At 44.1% G+C, this 27,079-nt stretch overlaps 1 protein-coding gene across 1 annotated transcript in view; it reads left to right on the forward strand.

Moving 5' to 3' along the window:
• Positions 1 to 27,079, forward strand: part of NFATC1 (nuclear factor of activated T cells 1) — a 111,594-nt gene that overhangs the window by 7,885 nt on the left and 76,630 nt on the right. Inside the window, exon 4 of the mRNA XM_074899761.1 lies at positions 7,471 to 7,630. Within this exon, the coding sequence (XP_074755862.1) occupies positions 7,471 to 7,630 (160 nt within the window). The remainder of the gene's footprint in view (positions 1 to 7,470; positions 7,631 to 27,079) is intronic.

The raw sequence follows: 27,079 nt of genomic DNA on the forward strand, positions 1-27,079 counted from the left end.
TCCTTCCACCAAAAATACCTCTCATTTTATGTATATGAAAGTGCTGGGCAACTGAGCACGGACGTCAACAGGATCACAGCCTACGCACTAGAAACTATGTTATTTTAAATCTTTAAAAAAAAATTCGTTAAGAATTTGTCACAACAGAGCTGGATTTTTTTCCTGTTATGTTACACATCTGTTCTATTTCAAATGCGAGGGCTGGAGGGGTGGGTTCCAACAAACAACTCGGGCTCCAAAATCTACCCAGTCATAATGATTACGAGATAACCAGATTTGATTACCTCCTCTGTCTCTTCCTGAATACGCGGTACAATTTTCATAAAAAGCCAGCGTGCCTTGGAAAATCACTGACACCTTTCCCTCCCTCTCTTGCATTCCCATCTCTTTGGGGGCAGGAGGGAGCAGGCTCAGGCAGACTGTCAGCTGGGTGATACCTCCTTTCCCGGGGTTTTATAGCGGGCATCAGTCTAAAAGGGAAACTGCTTTTTTGTATTCTAAAAATTTGATTATGTTTTTCATTTGTTGTAATTAAAGCTCATTCCACTTTAGCCTCTTCAAATCCCGGAGCAAGGGAATAATAAGAGTATATGATAAGAGTATAATAATGCCTGTCTCAACAGAAACGTGTTCCTTCTGTGCCTCATGCTTCTCTTGGTTGCTTATGAGGACTGTGAGCTCAGAGGCTCAGCCCGGTCCCCAGGCTGTGGACTTTTCAAAGCAGGTTTGGGCTCACACGTCCCCCTCAAGGACTATGAACATGTGTCTCTATTCCTGCATGGGAGGATCGAGAGATGGGGTGGGAGGGCAGAGCCTGACCCAGCAGCCGAGGCTGAAGCTGCACTGGGCAACCCAGCTCTGCTGGGCATTTGTCTGTGGTGCTTCAGTTGCAGCCCAGGGCCTCGTGCCAAGTCTTTGGATGTAGAAAATATTTAGAGATCAAGCAGAGATTTTCAGGGGAAGCTTTGGAACAAACCCTGAGGTAGTGATGGGAATCGTACTTTTTCCAGACCAAAATGGGGTACCTAAATGTGCCAGTCTGACTCAAAAGCTTCTGGAGGTAAATTGTTACACTGAGTCAAGGGATGGTCTTTCTGAAATTCTGCTTTAGCTTTTAGTTTCAAGGTCTTTTTTTATTTCAGTATTTATGCATTGTGCTGTCTCACTCAAATGCAAGAAGTTTCTCTCTGTAGTCCTTCTTTAATAGTTAATGTAGCAAACAATTTAAAAAGAAGCACTCTACTGGGCAGTTACTGTATGGGTAGGTGATGCTCTGTTTCTCAAGCACTTGCTGTCTCAGTTGTGTCCCTTTCTGTGATGTTTCTCCATTGCTCATCAGTACTGTGTAATTCAGAATCTCTCATAGGCAAAAATGGCAAAGCCAAAATGGAAGTACAGGACTGGACTTCTGCTATTTGGTATGGGGGCAGTGCTACTGACTATTTCCAAAACTAAAATCCTATTTTTATTTTTCACCCGCTCATTAGCATGTCCCAAATCCTATATTACAACAAAAAGTATAGGCACTCACAAAGTGCCGGATTTCTGAGTATCTTACACATTTTTTATGACTTCCTCTTTAGCTGCTGTATTTGACTAAACACAACCTGAAATTTCCTAGAGACAGTTTCTTACTCATTGGAAAGTAATATATTGTAGCTACTTCAAGTGTCATCAGTTTAATCCAAGTGCGTTGGCCTGTAACACTTGAGTTTTCATTAAACGCAGTGTTTTTTCAGGGGAGGGGGAAGAGGAATGGTTGGGTTGGTTGGTTGGGCATATGGCATGTATGAGGTCTACCACACCAAAAGGAGCTTCCAGGAATAGACACGCAGTTCCAGGTGGCTTATAAAAGCTCCCTACTATATTTTGTTGTGCAGTTAATTTTTTTTAACCGTTGAAAGCCACATTTTCTTCAGCTGCAGTCTCAACCTCAAAATATACATGTATGTTCTTGACCTCACAGACACAGGGTCATGTAGTTTTACATATGGAGGCTGTAGTTTGCACCCAGAGAATGTATGGCTGGATACCTATCTACCAGTTACAAAAGCATGTTTGACTTTTATCTGCATCAATGGGCTTGTTTATTTTTTGTGGATTTTTTGGATTCCACTTCTGTGACTGTGACAGTATTAAGCTCAAGCATGCAAAAATCATTCATTGAGGCCCCAAACCACATGATTTCCTTAAGAATAGTGATTTTTAGACTGTTGTGTATTTTTCCCCTCTTTCTTTTGATTTGTGGACCTTTAAGATGCTCTTGATGCTTTTTTTTTTTTCTCCTTTTAAATAGATGTTTTGGTCCAGATCATGAGATGGAGGACAACCTTACTTGGGAGAAGTTGAGTTTCTCAAGAAACTGGGGTTTTCTGAAAGTGGAAAAGGACGCCAGATATCTTGAGATAGTCACCAGTGCAGCAGCACCGGATTTGCTGACCTGTGTGTTCGTGGCAAACTTGTGTGTTTATGGCAAGTGAAAGGAAGTTCCTCAGACAAAGCAAAAGCAGGGCTGTCTGTGCAAGAACCAGTGAAATAGGGACTTGTGTCAGTGACCATCTCCTGGGACTTCTTAGTGTTAATTGAGGGGCAGAAGGAGTGAACAGGGAGGAACCCACAATGCCTTTAGCCTTTTTCCCTCTCCTGCTATACTCATGCTGGATGGGGATATTTAGATGCTTTAACAAGTTCAGTTTGCCACCAGGTAGCAGTGGCTTTTGATTACGTTAGGTTGCTGTACCATAAGGCTGAAGACTGCTTGGAAGCCTGTCTCAGTAAACTGATTTTTGTTTGTTTGATTTAATCCTCCCCACGCTTTCTCCTGACTGTTTTTCACTTCATTCAAACGCCCCTGTGAGCGTCTTATTAATGGCTTTCCTTCACCAGCTTGTTTTAGCACCGCGTGATTCTAAATTCAGAATGAGCAGAGATGCGATGCCAGCCACTTGTTATCTCCATTCCTGTGGCAGTGTTTTCTTGTTCTTTCGCTAAGCCAACAAATGCAAAATTTCCCGTGCAAATCGATTTCTGAATGTGACATTTTAGGGCAGTAGTGTTAAGTATTATCTGGGAATATGATGACGACTCGCATTTTCAGACTTCAGCGTGAGGAATTCCAGTGCGCCGCATGCACTCCATGGAGGAGCTACTTGCTCTGCATGCCAGCAAAATACAGCCAAGTCTGGGGTGGGACGCAGCATCTATTTTAACAGCTCGCAGCCAGATTGCTCAATTGTCAGACAGGAAATTAAAAAAAAAAAAAAAAAAAAAAGGAGCAAAATCTACCCGTGTTAACTCAAAGGTGAAATATAAAGCGGGTATATTTTTCTGACCACAGTCAAGTTGGTGGACATGTAGGCATCATCGTTATTTTCTTACTCTTTCAAAAAACACACGAGGTTCTTTAACAGGCATCCGCTTCGATGTGAGACTGGGGTAATAAATAATAAATTGTAACCATATTTGCATTTGGTGCACAGTTGGAGCGGGGGCAGGCCAGCAGCCTGGTAAAAGTTTCAGCAGCCCTGTGGTTTCTCTAGTTTGTGTTTTTGTTTCTAAAGAAACATTCCCGGCTCAAAAAAATGAGTTTAGTGCAGGGCACCCAGTCTCAGCCACACGCCTTCTAAGTCACTTGCTCTACTTTGGGTGCTGAAACACACTTTCCAGCCCGCTCTTCCAGGCAGGGGCTTGTGCTGCTGTCAGGCAGCTATCTGGGGTAGATGACTCCATGCTATGGTACTTGGCCAACGAGCAGGACTGGCAGTTGTTCTGACACCCTTTGCGCAGCAGCCCAGTTAAGGACAAAAATGCTTGCAAATCTCTTTTTTCAAGTGGCCTTGTGCATCTAGTAGCTTAGAAAGTAATGGTGATTTAATTCCCAAATGCATAGCAGTCTTGAAAATGGGGCTTAAACACCTTTGCAAAGTTTAGTAGAAGTTTTTGGCTTTGTTTCCTCCCTGTCTATATTCCAGTGTGCTGCTTAGTATCTTTTTTTTTTTTTTTTTTTTTTTTTTTTTTTGTAACTTGATAAATCTTTCTGCTAAAGGCAGAAGTCAGCCAGACTGGATAATCTGTTTTTGATTTAATCATATTGTGTATCTGGTGTATGCAAAATAAATCACTATTCATCTGTTTTGTAATCTGATTTATGTAGGACAGAGTTACATTGAGCAAGTTTTCTACAGCCTAACACCAGGTTTTGTGAACCCGCCTTGAAACAACCATGTCTCATTACAGCATTTAGGAAGACTACAGTTAGATTTATTATGGCATAGAAAGGAATGGAATAAGTTTTCAGTTCGTGGAAAATTCAGTCTGAGGGAACTACACCAATGTATATTTGGTAGGAAGACTGCATGAAGACCTTTTATTTCTCTTTTTGACCCCTGTGGAGGGGCTCTTCTCCCCTCCGTGTGATGCTGGCTAGATGAGATAGTTTGGGCCTTTTCAGATGGATAAGGTTTATTTGTGGCAACCAGATTTGATTTTGCCACTACACCATTTGCTTGGTGACTTTTTCCTTTAACCACGTTTAGCTGCAGGAAATTAAGTGCATGATGAAGATAACCTAACATAGGAAATAGCTCTGACAGCCCCAGCCCATGACACTGTTAAATGCATCACTCTGCTTCCTTTATCAGGAAAAGTGCCATTAATTGTCAATTTATAATTGGGCAGGTGGTATTTTGGAATTTCAATGATAGATTGCAGGCTAACAGCAAACTGTATTTTTATTTTCAGGTTTTATGTGAGAACATAAATTTTACAATTTAATTATGCTGACATTTTCAGGTACTGATTTGAAAGGATTTTTTCTTGTTTTTTTAAAGAGATGTAATTAGTTGTGGAAGTATTACTTACTTCCATGCATCTTAAAAAAAAGTCCCTCTTCACTTGAGGGTTACATGCTGCTGGTCAGAAGTGTTAAAAATTTCTAATCTGATGGATGTTGTGTTCTCAGAAAAAAAAAAAATCCATCAAGTGAGAATTTACTTAAAACCAGAAACATCTGTTTAAAAATGTGTGCTGATCATCACCAGGAGAGGCACAGCTGTTTTGCTCTGCTTTTTGTCATTTATCATTAGTCAAATATGGTTTATCCAGAATTTTTTTTTTTAGACTTTTTCAGACTAAAATATGTGTACCTAATGTGCTAGGCAAAGAGTAAGGGCTATATACAATGGCCAATTGTGTTTATTTTTTTGCCATCTCTTCACTCTTTGTGTGAGTGTCTAGTAGCAGAAGAGCTTCTCCTCACCCTCAAGGTGGTCCCTGGCCATTTTGGGGGAAAGGTTTCCCCAGGAGCTCGGAAGACGTAGCATCCTGCCTTTAGCCAAGGCAGGGGCTCCCATGCTGGGGCTGGGCGGGGCTGTGCAGTAGCCAAATTCAGGATTTGGCCCTGGCTGGGTCTTGCCTTTGCAGAGAGTTGCACTAGCTAGCAACTAGCTACTTCTGAATCCAGATGTTCATGGGAGCTGGGTACCCTCACAGAGGCATCTTTCTTTTGGATCAGCTCCCATTTGGGCTGAGCTGGGAGCTGTATGGCTACTTTCTTCTACCCCCTTCTGTTGTTTTTGAGGATGATCCATGTCCCAAGGACCAGGAAGCAGAGAAACTGGAAGTTTGGAACCTGTGACTCACCAGCAAGCCATGCTGGGGTAGCAGGGGATGCCCAGGGAGTTAGGGTCATCTTGGTCCTCACCCAGGGCTCCACCTGACCCCTGTAGTGCATGTCTATAGGCATTCAAATCACAGGGCTCAAATTTATAAGCAGTGAAGAAAGATAATGTAGAGAAACTTAGCACCACCTGAAGTCCTATAAGTGTATATGCACACATGCACTAGCAGATACAAGTTAAATACATGGGTGATAAAGGGCTGGATAAGCACTTAAAGAAACCCAAACAGGCAAAGCAAAAAAACTCCACTATTACAAGTAGTTAAAGTCTCTGTCCTGCAGTGGGAGACAACAGGGATGTTTTGAAGGGTGTGAGAGCTGTAATGCCTGAGGAGCCGCAAGCCTGCTGGGTTAGAGCGTGGATCACTGAAACGGTAAAACGGAGTATTCAGCCTCCAGCTGGATATGTGCTTGTTATATATGCATCCAGTGGGGAAGGTCTTCTGCATCCTTTCCTTCCCAGCCAGCTCATCTCAGCCATGATTCACATTGCTCAGACTGTCCTTGCATAAGGGCTGCAGCAGCGAGGCAAGGAACCGGTAAATCCCCAGCAGCCAGCTTCTTGCAGGCTGGGGTGAGAGCTAGTTAGCCCTTCATCTTCCTCATCTGCATGCTGTGGTGAGACAAGCCCTCTCACTATGGCAGGTAGCCCCAGTTCATGGTGACAGCAAAGGGATGAGGACCATGTTTTCCGCTTGCTTATCGCCTTCTCCAGGCTGATGGGAGAGATAATAAAGTTTGATGTAAGAGGGCAGGGTAGTATGTTGTGGTTGTGCCATTTAGCTACTTCTAAAGGCTTTTGAAGTTCATCTAGTGAGGAGAATTCACCAAAGGGAGGAATATACACTAGACATAAAATTAGTGTTTTCATCGTGAAGCTTTTTGCTTCGATTTTAAGATCAATAAATTTGTCTCAGGCCTACTGTTTCTACAGTGCTTATTTCTTTCTTTTTTTTTTTTTTTTTTTTTTTTTTTCCGAACAAAGCGTCAACTTGTCATTTCTTACAGCCAAGCTGTCCTGACTATTTTCAAGTGTGGCTTTACACTGGAAGTAGGTTTCTAAGAATGACACTTCTCTACCATCGCATGCTCTTGGGTCTGCTTGCTTGTCTGATGGTAATGAGTCCTTAATATTTTAGTTAATTGCAGAGTCAATACATGTCCAGAAGAATGAGCTGGATTTTCTTTGAGCTTGTGCATCATTGTTAGTAGGATTTGTAAGCAATTTCTGACTTCAGAGCTTGCTCCCTTGCAGTGCATGAATGAGAAAGAGATTGGCTTTGCTTTGAAACTCTCTGACGTGTTTTGTGTTGGGAAGGAAGCTGGGAAATGGCTTTTTTTCCTTCTTTCCGCCCCCTGTAAACTGAGAAGATTTGTTGAAATCCATTAGATTCATTAAATGCAGGACTACTTCAGAGCTGGTTTGGCATTCACTTTCACAGCAGATATCCTCTTCCTTAAATTCCTCTGCGTCTTTCTGCCTACCTTTCTCCGTTTGGATCAAGAATCAATATATTAAGATATTTGTAAGCTGTGTCTTAACATTTTTCCATTTTGTTTACAAATCAGATATCATCTGGGCCATCAGATATGCTCAACCCATAAATCTTCATAAAATAACCATTACCTTCTAAATTACTTCTGTCATGGCATTATCCATATTGATGAAATTTTAAATGTAAGATGGTGAAGAATGAACTGCGAAACACAGTCTCTAAAGTAATAGTGCTGGATGCTTGTGGTTTATGATAGTGTACCTGTTAATTTTTAATACGTTTTCCTTTCCATTATAGCCCATCCCTGCCTGCCCTTGATTGGCAGCTGCCATCTCACTCAGGACCTTATGAACTGCGTATTGAAGTGCAGCCGAAATCCCACCACCGAGCTCATTACGAGACGGAAGGCAGTCGAGGGGCTGTGAAGGCATCTGCGGGAGGCCACCCTATTGTGCAGGTACCAAAATGTGTAACGATCAGAGCAGGTTGTTTATCTTGACGCTCTGTGGTGAGCACCCTTTCTTCTCCAAAACCAAAATGTGACGGGAGATTTTTCCTGTCTTCAAAGATTACTGCGTGTGAGCGCACCTTAGAGCATATTTTAAACTGGACAGACCAAGCCTTTATTAACAAGCCAAGAGCATCCACTTGCTCTTAGCAATGTGGCTACGGCGCAAGCGGATTGCTGCTCTGTCCATGTATGACTTAGCAAGTGTTCAGCTGGCAAGCGGTGACCGTGGACCTATCTGTGCAGTCAGATTCCAGACATGTAGTTTATACTGAAATCAGCTGGGGACGTGCCTCAGTACATTTAGTCCTTAACTTACAGTTGGATCTAATGAGAGCGATGAACACATGTTGGAGGGCAGAGCTGTAGCAGTAATGTGGAAGTATGTTGCTGGTTTGGATGTTGCAGTGAATGCTGAGCAAAGTGAGGCTTTTTGAGTTTCTTCTGGTTCGTTCCTTAAACCCTTCTAGCCGCTCTGGAAAGCATCTGAGGTCTGAATCTAGTTTCATTAATTCTACCAAACTCTTCAGTTACTGTATATAAAGCATTTAATGTAGTAACACTGTAAACTGCCCCTTAATTCATTTATATGACTAGTCTCATTCATTTCTAAAGGACTTTTCTCAGCTGTGGGAAGAACAAGATTTAGTTGTTTAAAACAAAACAAAAAGTGGCGGGGGTGAGCCAACTGCCTGTCCCTCTTCAGCAGCTTTCTCACCCCGAAGTTAAACTTTCAGTGCCTTCTGTCAGGGTTGTGACCCCCTGTGCAGCAGAGCCCAGGTTTTATCGCTGCCTGGACACCAGGGGACCCACGGGTGTCAAGGCACTGCCTGTGGGAGGGAGGGAGGGAGGGAGGGAGGGAGGGAGGGAGGGAGGGAGGGAGGGAGGGAGGGAGGGAGGGAGGGAGGGAGGGAGGGAGGGAGGGAGGGAGGGAGGGAGGGAGGGAGACACCACTTGGGTTCATGCCACAACTGACTCTTCCTGCCGGAGCAGCAGCTCGTTGAAAGACCGGGTGGCTCAAGATGATGTACAGACCACACGTGTAGGTCTTGTGCGCATTTGTTTATTTGCTGTAAAACCTTGTTAGCAAACATGTCGTTCGGAGGAACGATGTGAGTGAGATGACACTGGCAGGGAATGCTGCCGCAGCATTTATGTGCTGCTGCAGCAGCTGAAAAAGGAAAGTGAGGGGAGTTGTCAGCAGCAAACGCAGTTTGCTCTTTAGCTCTGCCAAAACTCACCAGTGACACGGGATTATGGAAGTCATCTGCTGAAAGATGAAAGGTTTTAGCAGAACATTTGTGAATGATATTAAAGAGGGGTTTGTGGCAGACACGTCTGATGACAATTAATACCTACTCTTTTGTGGCTTGATGCAAGGAAATGTAAATGTGGAGGCATCAATTTGCAGCGGCCAGCCTGACGTTTAAAGTTTCCTACGTGCTTTTTGGAAAGACTGAATGTGATGCCAACACTTAATTGGACTAAACGCGTCCAGACATTTCCCCTCTCATCCCCTGTCCCAGTCTGTCAGGAGTGAGCGTGCTGCTCCCAAACACAAACAAGTGTCAGAAAAGAGGAGAGGAGAGGAAACTGCGGAAGGACATGAAGGGAGAGGAGAGGAAGCAGCCAGTCCTAGCCCTGTCAATTGGCTCTACCGGTTTAATAAGGATTAACGTATTTTTCAGTCCTTTTATTACAACCTGAACATCCTTTTCTCCAAAAAGAACAGAAACATAAAGAGAGACAGAAAAAGCTTCTCCATGCTGACATTGCCATCCTGGCCAGTTATCTGTTTGAGGAAGTATTTAAAAGCTTCTGACTTAGACCAGAGTTGGACGGATAGATGAAAAGTACTTCCAAAAAGAAAGTACATACTTATAAATACTTTTTAATAAGAGAAATAATAAGTACTTTAAAACAAGAGTACTTATAAATAAATGAGGAGGAGGAGATCTAGTAACTTTTGATAAATTGGTGACTGGCAAAAGCTGTAAAACACATCTCTGAATCATGATGTTGCAGGTGTTTGGATCAGGTTTGATTCAGTCCACTGTGTTACACAGAAAGGAGCCCAGTCTTCAAAGTTCACACCCAGATGTAAGCACAAACAGTATCTGAGCGTCTTCAGGTTAGAGATTTTGGATGAAGTTTCTCCCTCTCATATTTCCGGGTGTTTTCAATTGTGTTGACTCAGGAAAACCCCTCATAAAACTTCTTTGACCTCTTGCATTACCCTTTTCTGGTGTTTTTTTTCCCTGTGTGGGCAGTCAGGCCTTTCTTAGGTCACTGCTTTGGGGGAGCTTGCTTAAATTCTGCTTTTGTTAAAGCTCTTCCCCTTTACGTTCGACAAGAGGAGAATGCGCAGGAGGTCTCTTCCTATCCATTTCAAACCCCCTCTCACTAGCATCTTGCTTCTCAAACCAGGAGATTTTCTATGCAAGTACTTCCACGTATCTGTAGGGCATGCTAAGGCAGAGAAGAAGTCCAAAAAGCATCCACTGCTCAATGCACAGTTCCCCAGCAAAATTGCCAGGAGGTTGCTTTCTCTGTAGCTGGAGCATGTTTATCTTTTTTTTTTTTTTTTTTTTTTTTCCCAGGAAATGTTAGCTTCCTTGCTGCTGCTCCATCTTTTCTTGTAAGAGGTGGAAGGTCCAACAATCAAGGGTTTCAAGGCAAGCGTGTTGGACAAGGAGAGTGGTGGTGTAAGATGGCAGGAGTCTCTCATGAGTGTGACGTGAAATCTGGGGTTGGAGACCATTTTTTTCCTCGGCTCGAGTGTCTCCTGCAGGCTGGTGACTTTTCTCTGGAGCTGGAGAGGGCCACATGTCAAGCTGAAGAGCTTAGTGCAAAAAGGGAGCCAGCAGCATGCTGTTGATGTATGGGATTATTCTCCTCTCCCAAACCTGAGCCTGGGAAAGGGCAGGCAGTGCTGAGCATGGCAGGCTGCCAGGGGGGTTTATACTGACCCACGGAAGGGGCAAGCCTGGCAGGTGCTGGTGGCTGCCTGCGAGAGTGGAATCTTGCCCCGATTCAGTGCTGGAAGGCCCCACTAGCTCCTTATCATCTCTCCATCATCTGCATGGGGCTTTCTCACTGGAGGCTCCCGTGGGCTGTCGCCCAGGCATATTTCATGCCAGCAGGATTTCCTGTGGATTTCCTTCTGTGGGATGGCTGCACCCTCCTTTCTGCACTTAGGAACGATATGGTTTTGAGTGCTTCAAGTTGCCTGTGAGGGCTAATGAGCCCAGTGACGCAATATTCCTCTCTCACAGATTTCTGCTTTGCCTGTTTGGGTGTTTGGCTGCCGTGGCAGCCCCAAGCTATTGCTGTTCTCGATTGCTAAACGTTTGGAGAGTGGGACGAGCTGGTGCACCTAAGTGAGCTAAAAATGCTGCAGAAGATTGGCAAGCGAGCAGTGCCAGGGAGCGGTGCTGGTGAGCTCACGGCTGGCACCAGCTTTTGCCCCTTGGCTTGGGAAAGTATTTTGTGAGTTGTCGTTGCCCTCGGTGATTTCAGACTGGGGTACTCCCCTCTCCGAGCCAGAATGGGACCCGGTGACCCAGCTGGCACTGGGCATTACGAAGCTGCATGCTATGCCAGGTGAGGGTGAAACCTAGGACCAATTTGGGGAGCGAAATCATGCCTGTTAGCATCCTGCTGGCACCTCGCTGTTGGCAGGGGTTCATGACTAGGATGAGGGCTTCTCTGAATGAAGCAAGATGAAGTGAATGGGGATTTTAGGAAACCCACAGAGTTAGATAGCTACAACCATATTTTAAGTGAGGTAAATTTAATTCAAGGGATTTACATCCAGAATGTCTTAAAAGCGTCCTCCATTTGGATCCGTCTCCCAGTCTTCATTTTAAGAGTGTTGGTGAGGAGTTGCACAAGATGGGGATTACATTCCAGACAGTGATGGCTCTGTTTCAGCTGCAGGTAAGTAATCTGGCAGATAAAAGTTTGGGCTCCCTGGAGAGGGATGGCACCAGCTTATAAATACAGGGTCTACAGATATTCTAATTAATAACTCATCTTTGGAATAAGTCAAGTACTTTGGCTGTCTGAGATGGAATTTTTACAAGCAGGGTGCGGTGTATCTGTGAGATAAAATCCCAGTACTCAAGAATGTTTAATTAAAGGGTATGATGTACTCCCATAGAAGACTGGACTAAATGGTGAAAGAAAATACTCAAATGCATAGAGTAGTCTAGTAAGCACTTTCAAAAGTCATGATTATTATTCAGTTTTTTGATGTGAAATATGCCAAGAATTTTCTTCAAGATCACTCTTGACGTGGGGTAGATGAATTGGTTAGAAAAAGGGAAGAAAAGGAGTTGTAGGGGTTTTCCTTTTTTATCTAGGTAACTGGTACTAGCCAGGGTTTGTTTTCCTCTTGGAAAAATAAGGTAATATTGAAGATACCGTGAATGCTGCCTTGCCTTTCACAGTATCACTTTGCAGTAAGATGGTAGAGGTTGTGTATGGCTTGTGAGCTCCAATACAGAATTTGATCTGAGCCTGTGAACAGATGAATAGTCTGAACTCCCTCATTTTACAGGCAAAACACAATGATTTGTCTGCTGATTTGCATAGTCAAAGTGTTGTCTGTGCCAGGAGACTTGCTCACAGAAGTTGGCTGTGTTGTTTCTCAACAAGATCTCAAATAGGCACTTTGGGCCCAATTTTCAAAGGCCTTGAGGCATATGTTGGGATTTTTAAATCCCCTTATGACTAACAAGTGTCAAACTCTTCTCCAAAGCAATTGCTGCTTTGGTATTTTTGTACATCTCCACATCACATAATTAGGCACCAACATGCCTCTGAGCTATTTGTGGACTCTGGTAACACGTGGAGTGTGTTATCGTTTGCTTCCCATGGATCAGTTGGTTTTGCTGCTTCTGGATAACAAGCTCAAGTAGTCCAGTTCCAGGTGCTGGCCACTGCAGGTATCTGTGAGAGTCCTTTCATCTTCCAGGCCCAAGAGCTATGAATACCTTTTGCAAAGCCCTCAGGGAATAGAAAGCCTTGTTGATCAAAGCGTTGTAACTTCAGGGGACAGCACTCAGTCCAGCGAGCTGCAAATGCATTGAGGTTGAGACTTTATGTTTTAACATCAGAGTGTCATATAGCACTTCTCATGCACCTGGCTTCACAAATAGTTAACAGTGTGAGGTAATAGGGTTGTGCAGTTATACAGAAGACAAGATAGGAAGAAGAGAGAAATGAAGAGCTAAGGGAAAAGACTGGAAAGAGGTGTTCACCACTGGCGACAGGAAGGAGATTAAGTGGTAAGGAAGCTGAGAGAAGGGCTTTTCCAGACAGAGAGGGGCAAGTCCTTCGCAGCAATGTTGTGATGCTGCACAGTGAGGTGAGCCCGTGGTTAATTTTAAAATACGTAGTATGGGACTTCTCATATACCTGCTGTGCGTACCTAAGTGTTTTTCTTGGTAGAGGTCTCCCAGTGCTGCGTGTTTGTTTTAAAACAACAGAGCTGCCACTATTGCTGGATGAATCAAGGGAATTGGAAGAACAGTCCCTGGTGGGTCCAGCTCATGGCCAGCTGACACCTGACCAGGAGGAGCAGATGTGGAAAAAAATGTTAGCCGCTTTCCCCTTCTCTCTCTGGGTCTGTCAGAGCAGAGAAGTGGGCATATTCTTGTTAGTAAGCAGTGATTCAACTTGTCATGCCACAGTGGACTTCCTCTCTCCGCTGCTCTTAAATTCTTTTTAGAAGACAGCGTCACCCTTTTATCCAGATGGAAATACAATCCTTTCTTACGCTGAGGATATAAAGACATTGGCAAGCACCTGTTAGCCAGGTTGCAATTAATAGCACGAAGCCATGCAACCATACAACAAACCAGACAGGGAGCCTACATTTTATAGCCTTGTATTAGACAGCCGGTACTTCTTAAGAATAAATCTAAGCTGAATGGCTTTCTCACTTCTTGCATCTGTATAGTTAAAGCTAACCTCAAACTAGCAGACAGATAATCAAAACTGAAAAGTAGAATGATTTGGCAGATGTTTTAAGGCTGCTATTGTTTCTATAAATCCAACAAATGGAAGAAAGCCCATTGAAAGCTTTTTATCATGGTTTTTCATTGTTAGAAGGTTGTATTTTGGGAAGGGGGAATTTTCTCTTTTTTTTGGTATTTCACATGAAGTTGGTCCCGCAGGGTAGCTCCACAGGCACAGCCATATAGGTAGCTTATGGCCTCCCTGAGAAGGGCCAAGTCCAGAAGGGAGCCATTCTGGAAAGTGTGCTGCTGTCAGCCGGTGAAGACCCTGAAAATGCAAATTCAGCTCTGATTTATGAGCAGTCCTGGGGACAGGCCTCTGTTGTTTGGCGCAACAGACCTTTCCAAATGAAAAATGAAATTTCCACCAGCCAGTTGGGGGATGCACTCTGATCTCCTTTAAACGTGATACCTCACCCACGCTTGGCCTGATGGATGCTGCAGTACATATCCCGGCTGTTATGACACTGGGATATTCAATCTGGCTTTCCAGCCCAAAGGATTTAGCCCAGCATCCTAGGTTTGCCTTGAGTCTGGACTCGCTGGCTGCTGGCAAAGCAGAAGTTAGTGGTGGCCTTGAGGGAGGAGGTGATGGAAAGCATTCCCGCTCTTCTGCTGTTGCCGTCTCTGTTCCCTCAGGAAAAGGGATGGTGATATCAGCTCTCGGCTTTCCTCTCCTTTGGCCTCTCCCAGTTTCCTTTCTGTCTCGTCCTTTGAGACAAGTGAGTCAGTGGCATTGCTCTCACCGTGTGAGGTATCTTCGAGCTGTCCTCTGGTGGTGATTGATAAGGCAAAGACCTTCTAGGTTAGATGTACAAAGGAAGCAGAGGAGTCCTCTTTATCTCCACCACTGCTCACAGAGCCATCCTTTCTGCTTTCCTCGTCAGGCTGGTTTTGGTGACCAGCAGCACACACACCCTGAGTGTCTAGAAATAATGTGATGGAAGTGTCTGCAAGAGCAACAAAGACAGAACATAAATGTAATAGTCTCCTCATTTACTTTGTCCTCAGGTCTCATGCTGCATCTTTTCACTCGGTGAATTGTTTGCAGTGTGGACTGAGTTTTTTCTGCACGTTGTCTGAAAGGGCAATTCATCATTATTTTGGAAGCATACCTCAAAACCGTGTATCACTGCTCTCCAGGGAGGAATCAGGACTCATCCTTGACTGTTTGAGTGCTATGCTTTTTTTGTCCTTTCCATCCCTTTTGCACGCTGCTTAATACTGCATCACTTCTGCTGAGAGTTGCAGACGCCTTGTCACTTGCTCTCTCTCCGAATTTTCTTTCTAGAAGTTGCCATTCCCCTTTACTACAAGCGGTCAGGTCCCAGGCAAGAAAAGAAAAATCCCCCTTGCTTTTTTTTTAGTACATAACTAAATAAAGTGAAAGTGTGCCTGTGGGCCCTGTCAGGGGATGGTGTCCAGTGAAGATGGAAACAAAGAAATTAATACAATCAACACTTGAAACAGGTGATTTCTTTGCAGCAGTGTGCTAGGGAAATCCCTGCACAAGCTGCAGCAGCCCAGCAAAGGCACTTGTGGTACTGCTAGTGAGGCTGTTGCAAATGTGCTTATGGAGCTTAATGTTCCCCGTTCCTTCCTTTGTACTCTCTGTCAAGACCTGCTAGAGCTCAGGAGACTGTAATGTGATCTGTTCTCTCTTACATTTCTTTTTTTAAAAAGTTATTAGAAAGAAACATTTCAGCTTAAATGAAGAAGAGAAAAACAACAGCCAGTGAGATTTCTGAGGGGTTTGGCCCATTTGAAAGCTTAAAAAATGGTTATAATGTAAAACCAAAAATTGACAATTGCTTAATTCATGCTCTAATAGATCTTTGTCTTTTGGGAACATTATTTGAATGCCCGAGCTATTCACATTAAAAAATGGTCCCTGCACCTGCATAGTGGTTGCCCTCTCACAAGGACAATTGGGGAGGTTGTGTGTGGGGGGGTTGTCCCAGTAAATCTGTTGTTGAAGCACCCTTCCACTGAAAATGCATGCATCAGGGGGACACCTAGAAGTGATGAAAACGACAGAATCAGAAGGCCACAGTTCTGCAGACCTTTCTGAAGCTGCTCTTCTGCTTTCCCAGCATCTGAGAAGGAGCTGCAGATGCTTCTGGTTAACCAAAAGAAGCTAGCAATAGTGCTACAAATGGGTACCTGCTTTTCTAAGGAAAAATGCAGCATGGGTAGACCTTTTGCTTGCCTCAAATTACCAGACCTCAGTTACAAAAAAACACCCCAGAAACCCAAACCACATTCAAAGCAGTACTGGGGCACTCCTGAAGTCAGCCCACTTATCCTGCTTCATTCAAGCACATGCTTAGGAGTTTGCTGACTCTTAGTCAATTTAGCTGTTTTTAAGAAAATAAGACAGTGGATGAGTAAGACATTGAGGCCTGGGTTTAAAATGGCTTTACAGAGAGTCTCAGATGATAATGTGAGGCTGTGTTCTGGACGTGAACCACAGTTGTTACTTGACTTAGTTTTGGTTGTAGTTGAGAAGACCTACACCAAAGTTACCAATCGGCAAATCTGCTCCAGACTTGTCAGATTATTGTACATTGACATGAGCCCAAACACTGAAATGAAACCCAGTTAAAATTAAAATGCAGCTTTACCAAAAGCCAGATGCTTCATTATGAGCTGAGCTAACCTACCTGCCAAATACTGCTAACCTGCATGAGGTAGGTGATTAATTTTTTACAAGTCTGCTTTGGCAACTAGACATCTGTCCTCTATTCCTAAAAGTAATATTTTAGGGTAAATGATTTTTTTTTTCTTCTTGGTACTCCAAATTACATAAAACATACATATAATGAAAATTAATCTTGTGTGCATTCTGTATGAAGATGTACTGGGAGCCAGTTTGTATTTCAGATCACTTTCACACCAATGGAACTCTATCGGAATAATTTCTGGTTTTACACTTTCTAATATTTCTATGTAAGAAGAGAAAAAAAAATCACATCCGTAACATACCTTGTAATCTGGAATGTCAGTATATGTGTTTATAATATAGATTTTCCATTTTAATCAGTCATTGTTCCAACTAACAGGCTGAATCAGTGGAAAATACAGTGTCAAATTACTCAGTTGCTCTCTTGAAGTACGTTGCAGCTTTCATTATGAGCAGGGGTTTATCATTTCTTTCCTTGTGAAGAATAGCTCAAGATCTTCGATACATGGTGTGAAAGGGAGATGATCCATTACAGCATCCGTTATATACATACACATAAGTAAAATATGTTGCATGCTGTCAGTGAAGCGAAATCAAATAAACTTTCCCCTCCCTCCACATGTTTAAGAAATAATTTAGCAGGAGTTGCGTATTTTCACTGAAAGAGTTGAAACACGCTAGTGATCAATTTACTTGCACATGGTAAAAATAATACAGGTTGCAGACAGATTTGTAATACAGTTTTTAAACACCTGTTTTTAATGTTTCAGTACCCAATAAAGCAGAGGAACTCCTGCTTTTGGTTTGCATACAGACGTTATGTACACTGGGATTTAAAAGTCTACTGCCTAGGTTTCAAATGCAGCCCTGTTCAAAGCAGTAAACAACACTTGCAGGCACAGCATGGGTACTTTTTTGGGAGTCCCTTGGCACTTCAGTTACAGACACCGAAGTCCCCTTCAATGACTTTTGCTCTTTGGGGCACTGGTAACATGGTGTTACTGCCAAATGCAAATCCTGGCGAAAACCCATCATCCTGATCAGAAAGGGAGCTCCTCCCTAGCCACTTGCAATGCTACTTGTGTAAAAATATTGCTGGTCCAGTTCAGTGTAATGTAAGGGGAAAAATGTAAGAGATTGAGCAAAATTATTTTTCTATTACAGTGCAACCGAGCACTTACGTACATCCTTAAATTTTCATAAAGTGGGATTGTTGAACATGTGCTTAAGTTTTCTACCAAGCAAGGATACGTTGATCAACTGGCGCTTGTGTCACTTATTGTCACTCAGGTGTCTCAGGTGCAAAATCTGGATTAAGACAGTTTCACTGCCTTACGTGGGTGTGACAAGGGATTGGATGTTATTCATGAGTGTGTGGGGCTGCCAACTGCTGAAAAATAGCATGAAAAAGGGGAGCAAGTTGCGGAATCTGCACTTCATTCTCACAGACCTCTTTGCTGCTTTTGAGGACATCTGTTAAGTTTTCCCTCTTAAAAATCTGATGCACTTTGGTCATCGGTTTCAGGTTCTCCCTATGTTGCTGCTTCCTTCTGATGGTTTTCAGATGAATGCAATTAACTGGATCCTCCTCTGCCTTTGCCTTCAGTCCCTTTGATTTTGGGATCTCTTAGGATGATTGTATCTTTTCTTTGCTCCACCACCATTATGCCTACCCACATCTAATGGGCATGAAGGCCCCATGTCTCTGAAGCTTTTACTGTATGTCTTGATAGCAAGTCAGGTGTAATGATGCTAGAGCCAACCTTCCCATCATCATCCACGATCTTCCCATTACTTTCCTCTGTCTTTGGGCAAACTGTATCTTTCTTCACATCATTTAAATCTGTAATTTAGACCGGTCATTGAAGTCTGCTATATTTAGCTGATTCCTGTCCCTGTGCCTGCATCAAAATAGCAGTATCAGCATATCATGTGTGTTCTGCGCAGGACATGGATGCCCATATTCACTGTACTTAATAAGCTGCACGTTCCCGTCCTCTCGGCTCTCTGCCCGTGAAAGCACAGCGGCTAGCGTTCGGTAAGCCCACAGCATATCGTGGCTGTGCAAGTAGATAAATAGCGAGAAGGGAGTGGGTCGGAAAAGAGATCACGTTTCGTTTCTGGAGAGCTGCTCAGAGCCGAGCCGTGCATGAAGCTTGGCTCAGTTCAGGCACAAAGGGTTAGTCCCGAGTTTTATCCCCCTCCTAACGTCTTCACCTGAGGCCACTGTCTGATTTAGCACCGCAAGGAGAGAGACCTGAGCCCGAGATGGTTGCAGCATATCAGGATTAAGAAGCTTGAGCAGGGCGTTGCCTGTGCTTGCCTGGGGTCAGGATTTACCAGCACGGTGGCTCTCCTGCGTGTGCATGCGGGGACCTCATGCTTTGCTTATGAGCGTGGGGCAAAGAAGGGAAGCGAGTGACTATTTTGGATGAGACCAACCATCCCCAAAGCGAGCACCGGCAAGCGGCATGGCACACGGCGGTGGGGTGCTGGATGTGGCCATGGTGCAAGGGGACAGGCGCTGTGTGGGTGCTGCTGGCGGGGTGCCTGGCGCAGTGGGCAGCACCAGGGCCAACGGGGGCTGAGCTCCCGCCGCCAGCCCCCTACACCCTTCTCCCCCCCCAGATTCTGGCCTGGCATGTCATTGTTATGATTGCTATGGAAATAATTTCAATGTGTTTTGTAGTTCTGAGATGCTGTGTCTTGCATTGTTTGGCTGGAAAGCTGCTTGACTGGTTTGAGAGGGTGGCTGTACATGCACAAACACTAGCTGATTTTTTTTTCGTGGTGGAAAGTAGGAGATTCGCAGCATGGTTTTAATTAGAATCGCTCATTTAGTCTTTCACTGCAGTGTGTTCTTTAGTTGAAAGATAATTTAATTTTCTTTGTTTTGGAAGATTTTCGTGCTTGTCTGTGTGAAACGTCTTTATTTACTGTGCCTCATTGTGCTTTGTACATAGCTTTGCTTGTGAGCAGAGTCAAAAACAACAACTTCCCTGGGCTGTATTATTTTCCACCTGCTGTGGCTTTTAATACAGTCTCACTGCTATATATGTACCAAGTGCCTGCATTTCTAGGAGAAAAACACCAGAGAAAATTGGCAAAGCATGCAGGGTTAGATTTAGCTGTAAAACTCTCATTGATTGAAGAGAAATAGCGTGTCTAAAAGTTGTGAAGCGCTGAAGAAGTGTACTGGTATGGGTTTGGTTTTTTGGCTTGGAGAAGTTCATAGAAGATAACACTTGTTGAAAAAAAAAAGGCAAAAACCACAGAAATCCTGCTGTTCTTTACAGAACTCTGTATTAAGATCTTGTAACACCTCTTGTGCTACAGAGAGTATTCGATCTGGTTGAAATACAATGCAGCATTGGAACAGTACAACAATATTTAGCTAGTGCCTGTCAGAATAAAAAAAAAAAAGCAACATAAAAGATATAAATCTCTCCTCATGTATGCAGGAATTCATAAAATGGCTTGGAAATAGCATCTTTATTTATTTTTTTTTTAATATAGATGGCATTTATTCTTCAATAATCCTGCAATAATTTTCCAAATGGCTTTCAAATTAATTTTCAACCACTTGTCTGGCAATGATGTTGTTTTCATTATGTGGACCTTATGTGTCATAGCTCTTATTCTGCAGTAATATAATATTCCTCAATATAGACTCAAATATTGTTGCTGAATCTATGTTACGGAATATTATTGACTACTAAATGTCATGCGGTAATAGAATTTTACACAAACTCCACCCATGGCTGCAAACATTGAGCTGCCAGGGACAAACAAATTTAGACCACAACTTGCAGGCACATGTGCTAGCATCTAGGTACACAAGTAATCTCAAGCACATGTCCTGAACACATCAAAGCCTCATTTTCTAATCCCTCCCGGTTGTGAGGAAAACCTTAAAATATGTGAACTGACATAGCCCCACCGCTGGCTGCAAGAGCCCTATGTGAAATGGAGGCAGGTTGGAGAGGTTTTGCAAAGAGCAAGACAGTGCAGTGACAATGCTCGTGCTGGGCTCTGCCTCTGCAGCTTTCGTAGCGTAAATAAAGCCCCTGAAACTCTCAGTCCAAATAGAATTGACACGGTTGGGTAATTCACAGGGCAGCGTTAACCTAGAAGCCTAGCTGTAATAGCACGATGGTTTTAGGAAAATCATCTAATGAGTAAAAGCATTCTTTTGTCCTTCCAGTCTTGAGTAAAGTACCAGAAATATTTAAAAAATTGCCCTATAGCCTCTCGATTCTCCAGTTATTAATGAATGCTCTTTTCACTTTTTCTATTAGAAAGGTATGTAATATAAGTAAGTTGGAATTTAGTATAAAAATGAACATCAGCAAGAGTACTGCCTTTTTATTACAACTTTACGTGCACTTCGGTTTTGAAACAACAGCAACAGCAAGGCCATCCAAAATGGACCTGATGCTGCTCAGGAGTTTCCCTTGTGCTCCAGAGCTGAGATGGGGAGTGCTGCTGGAACTGGGAAGGTTGCTGCAGCCTTTGCATGCAAATGAGTCGATCCTTGCAGCACCTCTTCTCTGAGAGAGGGAAGGGTTATTGATTCCATCTCAGGCACAGGGAGGGAGGCTGGAGTGGAGCTGGCTAAGTATCTGTCTGTCAACCATGACCACCCGTGCCCCACCTTGGATTGTGACTGACTCTAGATCCAGGGTACAGCAGGTCCCCAAAATCAGGGTGGAGAAGGCGATGCGCTGAAGTTAAGCTGTGGTGGAGCTGACTTTGACCTTTCCCTCTGGGAAAGAAAAGGGCTGCAAAGCACCACCATTCAAGTTCATGGTCTCGTACCCCTGCTGTGAAAGGCTGTGGGCAACTGCCCAAAATGCGTGATGGTGTAGTGCAAAGCTTTGTGTCTGTAACAGGCGCTGCCACTGCGGGGGTCTTCTCACAGCAGCTCTGCTCTGCGTCTCTTTGGGCTAAGTGCAGTGTGCCTTTCTTGCAGCACTAACCTGGGTTTGTGGGATGCTCATGCTTTGAACTGTGGCCTGGGATTGGTTACAGGGGCAAGTCTATGTTTTGGGTTTATTTAGCTAACCGTAGATGTCTGCAACTGAGCTAATTGTCATAGTTTCTCTCTGTAATCACAAGAATGCTTGTCGGTATAGAGTTTAGGGAGCTATTAATTTTATTCTGATGTGAACATCTGAAGCAGCTCAGGTAAGTCACACCTTCAGAGTGCATGTCTCATTTTGCTGGCAGTGGAGGCAGCCAAAGTGACTAGACCCTGTTGTTGTCCAGCCTGTATGTGTTAAAGTTTGGTCACATGACTCACCTGTTTTTCCCTGTTTCTTTTTGACTTGCTGTGTTGTGTATAATTATGTGTAACTGGGGCCAGCAGGCTTTAATGTCTTATAGTTTGCCAGGAGTGAGGTTTACTTCTTAGGTTAGATACCCAAGTAAGGCTTGAGTATGATGAGGGGAAGAGGTACCTTTTAAGACTCTGGCGTTCCTGTCTCTGACCTGGGGCTTGATTTGTTTGAAGTCAACAGGTTGATACAGATGTTGTCATGACTTGGGTGTAAAAACACAGGTACTGATCACCCGTACTTACTGTACCTCCCTTCAAAGGAGAAAGTGGCACCCTCAGCGTCCTCCTCAAATCCCAGTCATGCACTGACATCCTGCTACACTGATGACAGCAAAGTGTCATCCTTTTGCAGCAGCAGATAAGCCACTCTGTAAAGCTTTTATTGGCAAGTTCTGCCATTAATATTTGCAACGTTTTATTTGGCTGCCTTACTAGCTTTAAATGGGGTTGTGGTATAGCTCGTCAGTATTTGGATGAAATTCTAGTGCAACAGCTGTTGCTAAATAATGTTACTCAATGTGACAATATTTAGAATGATTGATTGAAAATAGTCCATATATGTTGAGAGAGTTTATCTAAGAGTCTTTCATGCTTATTTTATTTATTTACTGTTGGAGATCACAGGCGTTTCAGTTCATTTTAGCCCTTGTGGCCTGTTGGGCAGAGCCACTACTGTTATGCTTGTTGGTCAGAGAGTCTGGTCTGTCTCATCCTCTTTTTCTTTTTTTTTTTTTTGTTAAAACAAGTGACATCAACCAATGGCATCACCATTGGTCTCAAAAAAACTCACAGTGTGGAATCCAATCTCTCTGGATTTTTCACAGTTTAATCAGACTGCCTTGGAGATCAAAACATTGAAGCTGAGCTGTAAGATACACCTGACCTATTTTTGTTGCTGCATTAAGATGCTTTCCATGGAAGGCACACTCTCAGAGAAAACTGCAGCATAATCAGAGCTGTAGGACCAGGTGAATCAAAGATAGTTTGTGGAAGGAGGGTAGCACCAGAAGTGTGTAGTGACCTGGCAAAACACACTGCCCTTTTCTACTCTGAGACAAGAATCACATATAGCATGTTTATGAATCTTGTGCATGTGATAGCACTTTTGGGGGGTTGAAACAACAGAAGCAGAATCTGTCTTGAGGAACATACACGTGCAGACAGCACTTTTATGACTCTGAAGAGCAAGAGGGTTGTATTAATCTGCTTTATTCCCCAAGGAATGCAGGTGTAAATCACACAAGGATTGGAAACAGAGGTCTGGGAAGCACTACATTTTCCATAGTGAAGAAAGGGTTACCCAGCCACATGGCATGGTTACTGGCTTTTATTTTATAAGAAGGCTGAAGCACAAATTGATTAAACATAGAGCAGGCTGGAAATATGTAAAAACTTGTTATGAAATTTTCTCTGCTCTAATCAAGTCATGTATCTGTGATGAAGCAAAAACTGTCTGGCAGAGCTGGAAATGGGAGCTTGTTCACCCTATGCCCAGCTTGCTACTCGCTCTGCGCTTTTATAAAACGCCTTGAAATGCTTTCCTTCTTTTAATTCATTTCTACATTAAAAAACCACCCAATGGACAGAGGTACTGTGAAATTTGGAAGCCATTGATATTCATGTGACTTGCAGAAGAAGCAAGTAGGTTTATTTCAGACTTTCAGACAGCCTCACTTCCCGCTCCCTCCTTTCCCCAAGACCAGAAAGCAGTCAGGGCTTGACTCATGGACTGTCTGATTATAATAAGTCCCACTTGGGACGTACAGCTATATAGCGTGCTAGTGCACTACGTGCTTTGTCTGCCTCTATCATTGAGTTTTCAGTTCCTGCTCTGTGCTGTGACCTTTGACTCCAATGGCTAATTAAATCTCAAGATGCCTTACATAAGAATTTTTTTGTCTTTTTTAAAGGAGTTCTTGGCCAATCAGAGAAATTAAGAATTGGAAGTGTATTTATAGTAATTTTCATGGCAACAGAACAGTAAGTCCAATATTCATATTATGAATATGACTTGGTATTTATAGCTCTCCAAATATTTACAGAGATAAACCCTTTAAACATAGCCCCAGCTTTCTGTCTTCAGTAGCAGTTTAAATAAATGTCATTGGGATAGGAGTTAAAATTTAGGGGGAAAGCAACCATTTCTGGTCTAATACTGTCTCACTGATGCCTATGAACCCCAAGAGGTATTTTGTCTGGAACTGTGTTGCCCCTGTCCTGTGTGAGCCAGTGTTCATCTTGATGTTCTGGAAAAGCACCTCAAAATCATTGAGCCTTAAGCAGATAACCCCTGGGGGTTGCTGGGCATCCCACTGCCCTTGAATTTTCAGGGGTGAGGATTCAGAGTCATGCAGTTACTGCCAGGCTAGTGAGCCACTGAGTGATAATGTGGCATTCAGGGAGTGTGGGGTGTATTGGATTTGGAGAAGTCACCAATGGATATTGGCAGCGGTGTTGTGCAGTGACTGGGATGGGCATTGGTGATGGCATCACACCCATCCCGCTTGTGCTGACGGCACCTGACACACGCCCGAGGATCCCGGGCCAGCCTGTGCTTACCCACAAATGGGAATCTTGCTGGATGCGAGTGATGCGTCAGCGGCATGACGAAAGGCAGGTTCACAGGTATAAGCTTGCCCAGGGTATCTGCCTAAGAATAGGTAATAAATTCCTGTTGCAGTGCTCCTGTGAATTTATGCTTTTTTAACTCTTACGTGGCCATGGGTATAACTGTCCAAACTGGAAAACTGTTATGGATGCTGAGGGGAAATGTTTGGGTGGAAAGTGAGTAGGCTGAGGGGTCAGGTAGTTTCAAGGAGAGCACTCCCTGAAATGTAGGCCATTGCATTGGACTTTCTCCCAGACCCAGATTTTTAGTTTGCGGTTTCCAGAGCCCCTCTCTCTGTTGTCAGCATGCATTTACTTAGTTGCAGTTTGAAAGGTTCCTGCACTTCAGCTGCGTGCTCCTAAGGATCCCACCCAAATGCGAATGCATGCAGGCTGCTAGGGTGGAGAGCCCCAGAAGGTCACAGGTGGTGGCCGTGCCACAGGACAAGCTATCCAAGGGGAAGGTTGTCCTCCTGCACGAGGGCTAGCAGCGTTCCCCCTTGGGGAAGTGTGGCACTGTTCACAAAGAGGAAAACTTCTTGATTCAAGTGGACTGCCTAGCATGAGTGCCACCTCCATCCCTCCACGGGAGAATGACCCTGACCCTGTCCTGCTGCACCCTTAGAGATGGGCCATGGTGCGGAGAGGGCTGACCGCCTCTGATCACCTGAAAGTGGGGCTGGGGAGTGTGGTGAGGCAACTAGGATTAGGGGAAGGACATCTCCTTGGTCTCATGGTAGAAGATGGCACAAGAGCAGTAATGATTTCCCGGTGTCCCAATGAATAAGGTGCCCAGAACCTACAAATTCATTCTGTTAGTAACTCCTTTTTCTTATGGGCATCCCTCATGTGAGTCTAACGAGTTTTAGGAGGAGTGAGACTCGATTGATTTCTAGTTACATTTATTTTTGAGGAGGAAAATCGTTTCTAGAAATAGGGAGCAGCATCTTGCGACTGTTTAGACAAGGAGATTTCATGGCTGTGCTGAGAGCCGGCAGCCACGAAGGCTGTTTTTCCCTGGATAGAGACGGAAATTACTTGTGAGCCAGTGACTGAGTGTACAGCATCTCTATTACATTAAGATTAATAATTCCTCACAGCATATTTGCAGCTGGAAGTTTTATATAGATCTTTATTCATCATGATGTGAACAGCTGCTCTTTTGCTGCACTGTTGAATATAAGTCCAAGTGGCAGCACTAGAAAGTGCCACATAAAACACACTCCTGCTGTTTTCCATTCACTCCTCCTCCTGTCCAGCTCTCGCCCTTTGCCCAGGCAGAGTCCTTTGCAGGAGCAAGCCATCTTATTTTTATTTGTGGACCAGCTCTGAATACATTTGGATCTTAAAACAGAGTTGGAGTGAATCCAAGGAAAATTAGTTTTAGAAAGGAAAAATAAGTCTTGAAAGTAGCACAAAAAAATGTAGGAATTCCTGTTACATTTTTATTTTAAATAAGTGAAGGAGTAAGGGGTAGTGGCATGTATGTTAAGTTGCACAGGGCATAAATTATACACTTTTTTTGGTTAACTGTCAGACAAAATTCAGCAGAAGCTATCACCGCCAGAGTGTCACCTCAGCTCCTAAGGAGGTGTTTTCTTTTCTTTCTTTTTTTTGTTTGTTTTTATTCTGAAGTCTGTCTGCTCTGCTGTTTTGAATAAGACGCTCCTTTTTTTTTTTGGCTCGTGCTCTCACCGGAGAACAGAGTGTACAGGAGCATCTGAGTGACCCAAGTTTAGCACCTCCATTTTGAATCCACACTGACAAGTGGTCTGGAGCTGCGCTTTGCACCTCATCTGAAAACTGGCACCCCTACTGCATGCCTGGTTGCCAGTGAAGGGAAGACGTACCCAGTCAGGATGATGTGCCTCTCTCAGTCCTGGGTACACTGTGGGCTGCAGCAGCCTGTGTCCTTTTGGGCCAGAGACCTAAAAAGCACAAAGGGTGTGTGGGTGTTAAGGCAGTGGCTGAAGCACGTACACCTGCAGAGCATGATGCTGAAGGTGGAGAAAAACAGCTGGAAAGAGACAGGGGTGCTGCGAGACCCTCCAGTGAGACAGGTGCCACAGGAGTTTGTTGATGCCCCTTGTCTGCTGCGTGTCTGGCCAAATCGGCATTGCCAGGGTCATTCCTCGCCCCGTGGGGTCCCACATCTCTCAACTGCCAGCCGCTGCCTGGAGCTCGCTTTGTAGTGCAGAGTACAGCTGCCTGCCCGTTCCTTGCCGCTGCCCTGGGGCACACGATGTACCCCCTCATCTGCCAGAGGGCTGCCTGGCTTCCCTCTTGAGCAGTGGTCTGGGGTGGTTTGAGTCCTGCTTAGTCAATAAGCCATCTCTCATGACACTTGGTGTCAAGGTCTTTGGTTTGGGAGAGGAGGCTCAGTGGAGAGCCTCTACCATCCCCTGCCTCAGGCCTCCTGAAGTGTGGTTTTTCCTCAGGCCTCCCCTAGCAAAGAAATTTGGTGCCAAAATGGAGCAGAATAGGCGGAGGGGATTTTGGGATGAGGAGGGCAGTCTTTTTGTGACTTTTTTTTTTTCCAGAGACATAGGTTGCTGGCTCCCTCACCCTTTAGCAGCAGGTTCCTGAGTGTTCTCAACCCAGGGGCATGGAGGCAGAGGAGTTCAGGAGCTGCCCAGGCAAAGGCTGGGCAGGATCTCTGCAGATGAGAACAGATGCCCGGGTCTCCTGACCTCACCCTTGGTGCCTTCGCTTCACATGACGGTCATTGCCTGCCAGTCCAACTTTTC

The sequence above is a fragment of the Athene noctua genome, chromosome 2, assembly GCF_965140245.1.
Source record: "Athene noctua chromosome 2, bAthNoc1.hap1.1, whole genome shotgun sequence".
In the NCBI taxonomy this organism is placed as follows: Eukaryota; Metazoa; Chordata; class Aves; order Strigiformes; family Strigidae; genus Athene; species Athene noctua.